We start from the raw sequence: 12,875 nt of genomic DNA on the forward strand, positions 1-12,875 counted from the left end.
TTTCTTACTTTTATTTCAAACACCTTTGCTAAAATTACGGAAAAATCAATATATGATTGACAATTTAAATACAGTTAAACAAAAAATCTTAAGAAGTCATATTTCTTATTGGACAGCGTTTATGTGTCACTGTAATAAATAAAACGAAACTATGAAACTTAATAGTCCTGCAATAGACAAAGACTTTCTAAATAAAAGTAATTTTTCAGTTACGGTATATAAAAACAGGTGTATTTTAAACAAAAAATTTTCAATTAATTCAAACTTTGCCTGTGCCTCTTCATATTCAAGCCGTTTATTGGCATTGCCCAAAAATGGTTAAGATAATTTTGCTTAACAAGAGGAATGTGGAGGTAACTGTAAAATTTCTATTTTATATTACCAAAATAATTGCAATACTTCTTTACAAGTTGGGCAAAAGTAGGTGACATTAATTTTATGCAAATTTAATGTCTGGACTCAACAACCATCCTATTGTTTAACCCGAGATACAATTTATTATTTTTTTAAACACGTTAAACATATTTAAGCCAATTATGTTTAGAGAAATGCAACTGAATCTTGATAAATGGTAATTAAATTCCTGGAACTGTTAAAAACAATAGTTTTAATGAAACACTTCAAGATCAAATTAACAAAAAGCCATAAAAACCGATACGAAAAAAAACATAATAAACAGTAATTCAGGCAAGTAATGGTCTCAATTAGATTTTAATGAGAATTTATGTTTATGGGTATGTAAAATAAAAAAGTAATAGGAGCATAACAGCATATTTGTTTTTCATTAATGATGCTAATGAATTTCTTATGTATTCTTATGATTTTATAACGCATCCAGTTTTTTTTATTCATTAATTTTTGTAATAATTAATTGTTATTTAAGACTAATAAACAGAACAGTTTTATTTAAATAATGATGAATTATTAAAAACCATAAAAGCGGATTTTTAGAAAAGTTTCTAATATTCAGAAAGAAGATTATTAAATTAATTAAAACATTAAGTCTGAGAGATGTTAAATAAAAACCTATTCCAGCAAACTCATTAAACTTTAATCTTTCTAATTGATTGAAGACACAGTTATAACTGTGACTTAATTAGAGCTAAACATATAAAAATGTTAAAATTTTATATTAATTAGTAAGAATTAATTTCAGCATTTTAAAAGTAACACCAATATTATGGGCTTTTATTACATAATAGGCAATAAACAAATCTTTGACTCTGGAGATTGCTCATTTGTGCAAAATTCTTTCCATCTTTGTATGTAAAGTAGTCCAGCTTTAAAAACCCATCCATGCAGTTTAAAACGGTTTATGTTAAGTTTACCTATTAGTAAATTAGATACTCATGTTCATATATTTGCTAAAACAATATCAATATTTAAATTTATATTTGAAAAATTAACAGATAAAGTGCCTTTGAGGATCAAACACAATGTGCTGCTTGTATATAGGTCGGTTTGGTAATAATATTATTTATCTTTAACAGTATAGTACTGTTAACAGTTTTTCAAAACCTTTATAAGGTCACCTAAAGAAATCTAATCAAATAGCATAAATTTAAATTATTTTCTGAAAACCACAAGAGCGCTTCATAATAATTTTAATTAGAACATGCTATCAGATAGAAACTTTCAACTTTTAAAATGGGATCCATTAATTTCAGCCAGGATTGTTCAGAGTTCTATTTCAATTATAACAAGTATTTCACATAACACAGTAATTAATGTTTGCCACAGTAATTATAATAACGAGCAATTTATATATTTCTATCACACATGCCTCTCTCTCCACTTCATGCTGGTCGCTGTTTTGTGCTCGTATATATGAACCGCCATTTCCGCGTGCCGTATTAAATTAGTTATTTTGAAATGTGACCTATTGTAACCCAACTATGTACGATCTAGTAAGTTCCAGCCTGTCAATACCTCTCTTATCTAAACTGTCCGACAACTAAACTTGGTAATAACGCGGTACGATTTTTAACTTAATTAATTGAGCGTACGTATATGGAACACATCGAGAGTAGAAATGGGACATTGTAGCGGAAACGATCCATGTACATGATGTTATCGTAATAAACAGATAAGTTCACTTAACTAACAACTAAATATTAAAGTCGCTTCTCTAATGGCATAAGCGAATTATGTACTTTACAGTTTCAGTTGGAAAATCGATTGATTAGGGATTACGTTGGCCTCATTGGCTTCTTGCGTTGTTTCGAAGATGTAATTAAGGATACCCCGTACGGCACCGGTTAATTACACACACATTAAGTAATTTGAAAATTAGAAAATTACACGTTCTAAAGATATTATTCATCTCATACGTGCATGGTGGCCCAAAAACCTGTATAAGAAGTCTTAAAAAATTGCACTTACTCCACTTCATTAATGTAGACGACAAAATATGCAATTTATCTTTATATTCTCTGTGTTGTAATTAAAATTTTACAGCATTATTCCACTAATCCAAATAGAAATTGAAATGACAGATTGTTTTATTATTGAAGATAGCTTGGCGTTTATGGTTGCATTAATGTAATTTACTTGAGAGAAATTTCTATTTTTCATTCATATCCATGTCAATGATATCTAAGTATTTCAAGTACTGTGATACTCGAAACCTACAAATGAACATTTTTCCTTCAGGCTTGTTTAACTTTTATTTTCTGCACACAAAAAATTTGAAATTAAATAATTTTTTGCAATAAACCTCTTACATGTTTAAAAAATAAATTATACACTATTAATTTTTTAAACAATTTATTTTTATTTTCATTAAATCTTTGTTGCATAATAATGTTGCAGTAACGAGTATTGTCATGGTCAAGTTATTTAAGTCTAATTTATTTTTAAGACTGATTAAAACTTAATCATAATAATTTTTGTAAATTGTTTACTCTTAATTAAGCAATAAAAATTAATAAACCATAATCTGTTCATCCTTCCAATATTTTTTAGCATATCAGGATTAGAATAGTAATAACAATTATTTTAATTTAGTTCCTTTTTGTTAGACTGAAGCTTTAGAAAGGTTAAATTGTTAGGAACACTTTTTATACAATATACAGTAGTGGTCATTATTACAGCAACTTTTTACAATATTAAATATTTTAGCAATAATGTGAACTGTAAAATAATATTAATTTACTATTGTTGTTTAAAAGGTTGTATGCATTTTTGTGAATTAAGTTTGACATAAATATAGCAACTTTAATTTTGAAAGGTATTTTAATTTAACATGAACGCTTTTTATAATATCCTTTTTGTTTTATAATTGTGACGCATCTCCATGACATAAATCCGACGATCCTTCAAGTTTCTTGAATTGCTGTGTGGAGTTCATTTAAATTTGTAAAATTTTTATGTCGAATTTGGACATTTTTACAATATATGGAAACAAATTATTGTTTAATGTATCGCTGTTCATAAATCAGTTTAAGGGACCTACGTCTGAAGAATTGCTGCATCCCCATAACATGAACAAAATGAAAACTTTTTGTGTAGTTTTGTCCCTGTAGAATCTTTAACATAAACAGAGTCATTATTTTTATATTAATTAAATTTAAACTCGCCATTAAAAACTACTAGTTCCCACTATTATGTGCAAAATTTTGGACATTTTTAGAAGAAACTAGATTTTTTTTTTAGATCTGGTGTCAAACGAACCCCCACTAACCATTTTCTAACATTCCTTGCACTAATTTCACCAAGTCACCATTTTCTCCAGGTTTAAGTTCAGTTGATGATAAGATTGGATTGTTTTTTAACATTCAACTTATTCAGTTATCTATTTTCTGTTAAGTTTTTCAAACTCAAACTAATTTTTTGGTAGCTACCAAGTTTCTCTAAATTCTTTAACAATACGGGAAATGATTGACTTATTTAACCCTAAACTCTTTTTGTAGCTGTATTGGTAACACTAAATTATATTTTTTACAGTTTCAATTCAATCAATGATTAAAAAGGAGTTATAATAAGTAAATAATTTTGCCACTAAAAAATAAAAAAGTAATTATAATAATATTTTTTTAAAGAATAACATTACTTGACTAGTTGAATAGTGGACACAACAAAAAAAATATATAATAAGCTTTATAGGTACTGGCATCCAATCCAAGTAGTACAGCTCATATTATACCATAAATATATTTTAAGAAGTTACTATTATTATGGACACTACTGTATATACACGTCCAGTTTGCTTCGAATCAATACAAAAAGCCAATTAGGTCCATGCTATGTTCATATCCGGTATTGCCTATAAAAATGTGCGTTTGCATTGTCAAAGTAATGAGAGGTCGACCTAGTCAAGTGAACTGAATATCTGTCTAGTAGAAGTAACAGAGGACATTTAACTTAACTGGATATCTATCGATTAATTGATTAGAACTTTAAAATTGTTCTTTCTTGTTATTTCTCATGACCAACAATCTAATGACACTAACAAAATTCTTTTTAATCAACCTTTTCTTAAGTTTTCAGTAAATTCTGATTGTCTCCTATTGTTAGATGTTCATAATAATAAAATGAAGCAAAATTGAAATTTCCTTCATTTTATAGGCCTACATCTTCTGCCTGAGAAGAAAATATAACCTAACAGTATAAATCTTTTCGTTAACATAAAAAACAGATGTAAATAAATTTAAAGTACATAAGCAATAACAAATACATACTAGTTTAACAACTCCTACTTTGTAAAAAATTCACTGAACAACTGGTAAGTAATAGAAAACATTTAGAACAATTTCAATACATGTTTTTTTTTAAAATACAACTTGTACGATACAAGTTCAACCGTTCAATTAACCGTCACATGTTTGTATTGTTTCTTTCCATGAGAAAAAATGTTTGCGGTGCTTTAAATCATTTATTTATAACGGTACCGTCGTCCTTAAATATTTCCAGCCATACAAGGACCATACTTCCTGCAAACTTGCAACGGCCGCCGTGGGTAATTTGCCCGTGGCATGTTTTGCAAAAAAGAAAAATCGTTCCTTTTTTTCGTTTTTTGTCCGTTTCGAACGAATTGCGTAAATTTTGTGAGCTCCTCACCATCAGCGGGCACTCTGATCTCATGCGGACTGGTCCTCGTATACACGTGTGGCATGTTGGGCAAAAAGCCGTCAACACGCGAAGACGTCGGTCCGTAAAAGGAAGTGGAGGTAACCTTGAAGGAGGTCACTGCAATCACCTGGAGCTGCACTTTGCCTACTTATCAATTTCTGCCCGTCTTCTTGAGCTTATGCTATTCTCGGCGGTTCCTCTTCTCTTCTTTAATGACTCCTTTCAGCCATTGACACATTAAGTCCCTTGACACCGCGCGGCAAATGCATTTAAATGCCTTTAAGAGACACTTGAACATAGTTTGATTTACGGCTATGAGGAAGTCACCACTAGGTTTCCAGTTAGTGAAAGAACCACTCGTATGACCAAATAATCGTGTTATTGTCCGCGAGTTTCCCCACTAGATTTAGAAAATCATAAATTCGTTAATAAAAATACTTCAACAAATTGAGATGCCATATAATCACTTTATTACAGAAAAATGATAATAATTTCTCGGTGTACTAAAAATTCAAGAAACTGATGTTAATCTTATCTTATAATTGAAATGCTTTTTATGGTAATCATTCACTTAAACAAACTTCTATATTAACGGCAATTAACATCTGTCTCCGCTTCGTAATTGTCATTCTCGTTTTATTAATTTAATTGTATGACATATACATATAGATGCAAAATTGATAGGCTGAGACTTTAGTCAATTGCGATATGAATTGCTACCATCATTAATCATAGGGTCTAGGATCTTGCTCCAAAACTGTCAATATTAATGAACGTGTTCCATACCAGCAGCAACAGTACATCCATTAGTAGGCCAGATAATGATACTTTCTAGTGTCATATTAGTACTAACATCATCTATTAAATGCAGCACCGGCATTTTTTCGTAACATTGTATAATATTAGATTTAACCCATTTTTACCTTATCTGGTGCAGTGATCTTCATTGATAAAATTGCACATTATCACCATTAATTTTGTTCCAGGTAAAAGTTGACCGATGCTGCCATTATAATATTCCAAAAACAGTTCCAAGCACTTTAATCGCGCTCAAGCTGTACCAAAACAAGATGACTCACACGGTGAAATATCTCCCTAACAAAAAATGATCCGAGACAAGAACCACGACAAGGTGGGAAGCCTGCAATTAACCTCTGAAATAAAACAAACCACTGAAGATAAAACATCTGATAATTACTTCCTCCATGTCTTAAATTAAAACAGTATATTTCTTTCAATTGGCAATTTGGTGCTGTAGGTTAATAGTTTTTCAGTGGAAGAAGGCCACGTAATGACTAAAGTTAACGGATTTTTTTCGCGGCGGTCATTTTTATACTGCTGGGCGGTTTCGGTGTGGTCTCAGGGTTTATAATAGTGCCCCATTAACAAAATTGCAATACGCAAAATTTTGACTTTTATTTGCAAATAAACATGTCTTGTAGACTCGCCGTAATTATGTATTTTTCAGCTACCTCCGGCGTTATTTACATCAACAGTCATGTTGTGCCATTTAAAAAATTATCACCTATCCCACTGCTAACGCAAGATAAGCTAAACAAGATTAATTAGAAGCTTTGATTATCACGTTCGATCTAGACTTAGATAGATAATGAGTCTGATTGGATAGAGGCTTTTAATTAACTTTCGCTAATTATGCAAGATGAAGAGATGACCGGTGTGGTCCATTGAACGAGACCGAGTCCCCGATTGATCATGACAGGCCACCATTGTCCGAATGCACCGACGAAAAGAATACATGTTCCGAATTAAAAACAACAATAATCTTCATTGTACAATCACTGAACACGATTAAATAAAATAACTATTAAATTTACTGGTTATCTAAATGAGAAATGTGAGAGTACAATCGATGAAAAACTACTGAAAGCCGAAGTAGGTTGATAGTATCTAACTAATATTAGAACAATATCGATATGACCTAAATACATTATTATTTTCATCAGACATAACCTACATTTTACAGCTTCGGCACTAGAAAAATGTTTGACTTATTTACAACCATCATCACAGCCAAGCACTGTTTTACAGTTGTGTCTAAGAGTAAATTGTAAAGTTGGATTCGGGATATAAACATTCCGACAATTAATCAGATATCCAAAACCTTTCAATTCATTAATTTAGCTACAATGTATCTTACTCAGTAAGTCTTTTAATGATAGCCAGTACTTTCTTTCAACAATCCAATTAAAATAGATGCAGCAAATTACTGCATTCGCAACGTCTGATGATAATAGTAATAATAAACAGAGATAATTGGTGCTTTGTGTGCTGTGTAATCAGGAATAGCGATGCAAAAAAAAAACAATATAGACTCGACCCAAATAGCATGGCTAAAGTAGGCGAAAAACTCATGAGTAGTAGGTATGGTGCATATCGAAAGGAAACTGCGGGTCAACTAATGAAAATACAATCTATATGCCTTGAGGAAGTGAAATTAAAGAACATGTTTAGTGTGTTTTGTGATTTTTCAAAAACAGATTTGTGTGTAATGCGGCTGTAACGCAGCTGTTCAAGAGAACTCTTGACAAATGATTATTGTAGTCTTTGTGCAATTTATTATCTTGTCTTGGATTCAATTTCTCAACAAACGTTTGTCACGTTAAATATTCAGTCACTGAGTAATTGCATTTAGCGGATAATTTCAGTGACACTTCTTGCGGTACGGGTCAAAAAATTTCTTCGGCCCGGCCTTTACGTAATGAAAGATTAATGTTAGGAACGGCCAAAAATTCAAGAGTTAAGCGGTTCTCCCAATTACATCAGTTGCATGTCAAACTATTCTTATTCTAAGTAGCCGAACCGTTCAGAATAAACAGCCGATTAATATTTCATGTTCCCATCATAATGCACGATGATTCACGTATGTAAACTAGAGTTCGCAGCTGATTGATACCGACGGACGCTTTTTTTAATCTTACGTCAAGATCGAAAACTTGCATTAGTATGCGAAGTGCATAGTTTATGTTTAACGCGGGTCGAAGGTCAACAATGCCTCACGGTACTGCCGTAAAGAACTCACCGGAATTTATTGCATCACCTGACTGAAAGATACGAACTAAATCTTAAACTTTTAGATTTTTTACAATTCCACTTTAATGGTACTCAATTGAGTGCAATATAACTGGACTTAACAGTTTTCCTATTAATAGGAAGTTACGAAGTGAGCTGTGAATGAAAAGGCCGCCTTTCGATTTATGGTGGTTATAAAATTTGCGATTTAAAAATACTCAGACCAACTGTCTTTGTTTGTCAATTCTTTATACATTATTAATATACCAGATGTTAACAATTAAAAATTCTTTAATAATCCTCAATAGATTTATATATGAACTGGTTAATTTAACATTAACAAGTAGATATTTTATGATTTTATGTAAGAATTGACTTTGATTTATCTTTTTAATCCCATCCCGGACAGTTTTATTTTTTGCTAGTATCTTCAATTTAATTAACTAGAATGTGAGTTTTAACATGTACTTTTATTGCAGTCTTCTTAAGACATGTGTTGACAGATTGTAGAATGTAGTTTTTCTATGTTAAATATAAGAGGATTTCAATTTTCCTAGCGTTTAAAATCATTAAATTATGATAATCATACTTTGAAGATTTACCTTCATATAAATGTAAAGCAATTTTAATTTTAAATTACGCCATTTAACATATACTTAGTAAAATCTCCTTAACATCTTACAATTAAAGCTAATTATTTTTTTATGTGCATATTTATTATCTTAAAATTTTAAAAACGCCACGGATGCTTTCCTTTACCAGAGAATGTCTAATATTTTCTTTTTATAATTATTCAAGTATGTGATAATTGAAATGTCTAGACTAAATATTTAATCTTGCATTTAAGCAAATATTTTTAAATTATCGGCGTAAACATTTTGTGAACCTCTTCAAAATACCAACTGATTTTATTTACACATGTAAGTCATAATTAAATATTTTAAATGCTTAAAATTTCCTCACAGTCATCATAAATTAGTTTAATAAGGGAACAACAGCGCCTGAAAAGAAATTGTGCGAGTATGTAACAATATGTATGCATGAAATGGCGTTACCCAGATGCATTTATAGTTTTTTAGTTGTGTTCGATCTAGATCGACTTTGTCTAACCTTAAAACGTCAGTATAAATTGCAGTTACACCGCTGCTAAGCTGATTACATACAACTTTCAGACGATTTATCACACATTTTTTCCTTAAATTGTGCTCCATTCGAATAAAGATGTAAAAGTAATGAAATTCCAACAGTGTGTTTTGTAATACTTGTTGTTTCTATGTCATCATTTACCTACATATTTTTTGTTGCAATATAGTTATACACATATTCATTCTTATAAATATTCGTAACTGTACATTTATAGTCTTCCTATTCCTTCTATTTAATTTCAAGTCTTCTTAACAAAAACATGTTTTGTTTTATGAAATAAATTTAGAACTTTTTCAAAGCAATGTAATCCTTTTTTCCTGATGTAAATATTAAAATCAAGGCTAATTTAAAATGTATATTAAGTCAATATGGAGGAATATTTATTAGTTATCTCATGTGTCTTTTCTAGAACTAACACAATTTTTATTGAATATTTTTTTATTAATAATTGCTTTATATAAAAAAATTAACACTAGTATTAGAAGACATTTCTGCATATTTTTATGGTGTTATTGGTGCTATTTGCTGTTTACAATTATGTTGGTCTAGTTTCATCATTTTCCTGCTTGACCTGTCTAATGTGATTTCATTCCACTAATTCATCTCTATTATCTTTATGTCTAATTGTTTCAATATTATTTTTGTCTTCTCACTTTTTCGAGTCTTTTAATACATTGAATTCATAAAATCCAAAGTTGTTCTGTTGTTGAAAAAGTTCTATATTTTTTCAAAGCAACTGCAGGATATTCATTGTAACTATGTATTTTAGTATGTGTTCCTTCCAATTAGATTTTTTTCAATGTATTTTACTAAGAAAGAAATTAAATAGACGTTTTTCATTTGGTTGTCAACTGCTCTTGTATCAAATATAATAAAAGAGCTTTATTACATGTTCATATAACGACAAATAATCATCATAAAAATCCGTGTCAAAATTTTATTTCTTTATAAGATTATATTTAAAATTGCTGTATATTTTTCTTGCGTTATTAGTTTCTTTTGCTATCTATCTACAATAATTCTGTTTTACTCATTCATCTAGTTTCATCATTTTCTTGCTTGACCTGTGTAGTGTGAGTTTCTTAGATTGTTGCATGTCTATTATTTTCACGTTTAACTGTTCTAGTATCATTTTCATCTTCTCATTTTTTCAAGGGTCCACTAAATTCATGAACTCCAAAGAAGACCATTTCCTATGTTCTATTGTTGAAAAATATTTTTATTTTTTCAAAGCAACTCCAGGATATTCATTGTGTCTTTGACTGTGTATGTTACTATATATTCCTTGTAATTAGAGTTTTTCAAAGCAACTCCCAGCAACCATTGTGCCCTTAACTGTGTATTTTAGTGTGTATTATATTTTTTTCAAAGTATTTAAGTAAGAAAGAAATTAAATAGACGTTTTTCATTTAGTTGTCTACTGCTCCTGTATCAAATATAATAAAATTATTACAGGTTCATATGTCAACAAATAATCATCATAAACATTTATTTCTTTATAAGTTTATATTTAAATTGTCTATATATTTGTATGTATTATTAATGTCATTTGCTATCTATAATTATTCTCATTGATTTAGGTTTATCATTTTCTTGCTTGACCTGCCTAGTAAGATTTCCCTCGACTGTTTAATCTTTATTATCTTCAAGTCTAACGGTCTTTTTCATCTTCATTCTTCAGGTTTTTTAATGGATCCACTAAATTCCTGAAATCCAAAGAAAAAGGCCATTTCCTATGTTCTATTGTTGAAAAATATTTTTCAAAGAAACTACTGGACAGGAATTTTAGTATGTATTTTTTCTAATTAAATGTTTTTCAATGTATTTTTATTTTGATTGTTTACTGTTCCTGTTACTTTGTTTCTTCGTATCTTTTTAACTCCAAATATTAAAAAGCAAATAAGTAAAATATCTTCTTTATAAAAATTTATCAAAAACATTCGAGCCAAATTTTATTACTTTATAAAAAAATAAATTAAAACGAAGACACGGAAGAATGTGTACCCATCTATACCACTGTAACAAAAATTCTTAAAAATAAAAAAAAAATTCAATAAATAAAGTGATGGATGGATAAAAAAACGAAACAGCAGTTTCGAACAAAATTAAACCAAATTTTTGTATATAGACATTTAGAATTTAATAATTTTTTCATAAAAAATTAATACGTTTATTTGAACACAATGTAATACATTTACTCAATAGTTTTACTCTAATTATTACTCAATGAACTATAACTATAAACTGATAATCAAGTGATCCTATTAATCAATAGTTTTTGGTTTTTATCATTTCCTGGTCATAATTTATTTTTAAGTTAAGCAGGACTTACTTTCTAATTGCTATTTATAAGAGTATAAGTGAATAATTTGGCATTTTTCTAACATCAACTTTAATCCCTGCAATTGAAATTAATGATTTCCTCGATGGTCGAGGTCGGGTGTCGGCAAAAAAGGTGGCCGAGAGGCGGTGGCAGAATCACCATTTCCCTAACCCCGTTCCGAGGTCGTCACTAGGAAGGAACCAAGTGAGACCCGATAGAGGCCGCGGAGGCACAGGAGGTGGTTGAATATAGGGCAGCGTTCGCGTTGCCACTCTCGGACTTCTTCCAGTGTCCGTGATCGGCTCAAACCTCTTCTGCGCGCGAAGAGCACCGGACACGAAACCGGCGGACTACCACCACGACGACGACGACAGTGTTTGTCATTTCTTCTCCACACCGGCCGACGTGATCTCCGCCGCTCCGTTGCTCCGCTTTACTTTACATTCGATTCCAAGACAGGCCGCGTCCGTCCCATTCAAACGGATCCAGTGTGTCCTGGCCGTCACCAGTCGCATTCGGCAAACGTAAAATAGTAAAATCAGTGATCCGCCGGCCGCGAACTTGACAGTGATATTCGTAGAGGAAGGCCATGGATCGGGGAATCGTGTGCACCGCTACCGTAATACTTGTTGCAATTATTTGTTTTTTACCAGGTAGGCACAAATAAACTCATTTATTTTTTTTATTTTAATATTATTTTTATTTTATTTGTGAATATTTAATTGTATGGGCCCTTATCGCCGGCATCATCAAATTAAAGATAAAAAATGGTACGACTATAAGATAAAAATTGAATTAAATTCGATTTAATTGGTTGAATAGCATTAAAAATTTAACATATCCGCTTTTTTAATGACAACGATTTATGAACTCGAATAACCGAAAAGCAGAGGCGTCTATATTCAATTCAACGACCTAAGGTCTGAAAATGAAAAATAAAGCACTATTCAGATATTTAAACTTTGGATCTCACATCACTAAAATAACTATGAAATTATTTTTTTGTTTTTAATTTCCTGTGTGATTTCTATGACTAAATTATTATTAATTTTTATATATTAACCATGTATGAATTTTTTACAGATTTAAAAAAAATAATAATAAAATATTTATTCACTTATTTATTTTAAACTTTTAAATTGAAATAAATTTATTGACGTAGTTCAAAAAAAAAATAATGATATTTTGTTTGAAAAACAAATTTAAAACTGTCTTGGATTAATAGTATTTACTAACTATATTTAATAAATGGATGTGAATTCATGAAGAATTAAGGAAATATTAATTCTCTACATTATTTTAGTCT

At 30.2% G+C, this 12,875-nt stretch overlaps 1 protein-coding gene across 1 annotated transcript in view; it reads left to right on the forward strand.

Annotated features, from left to right (window-relative positions):
• Positions 1–11,883: 11,883 nt before the first annotated feature.
• The window catches only part of LOC109598733 (serine protease inhibitor dipetalogastin), a 35,898-nt gene continuing 34,906 nt past the window's right edge, over positions 11,884–12,875 (forward strand). Inside the window, exon 1 of the mRNA XM_020014651.2 lies at positions 11,884–12,222. Within this exon, the coding sequence (XP_019870210.1) occupies positions 12,159–12,222 (64 nt within the window). The 5' untranslated portion in view covers positions 11,884–12,158. The remainder of the gene's footprint in view (positions 12,223–12,875) is intronic.

The sequence above is a fragment of the Aethina tumida genome, chromosome 1 (genome assembly GCF_024364675.1).
Source record: "Aethina tumida isolate Nest 87 chromosome 1, icAetTumi1.1, whole genome shotgun sequence".
Classification (NCBI taxonomy): Eukaryota; Metazoa; Arthropoda; class Insecta; order Coleoptera; family Nitidulidae; genus Aethina; species Aethina tumida.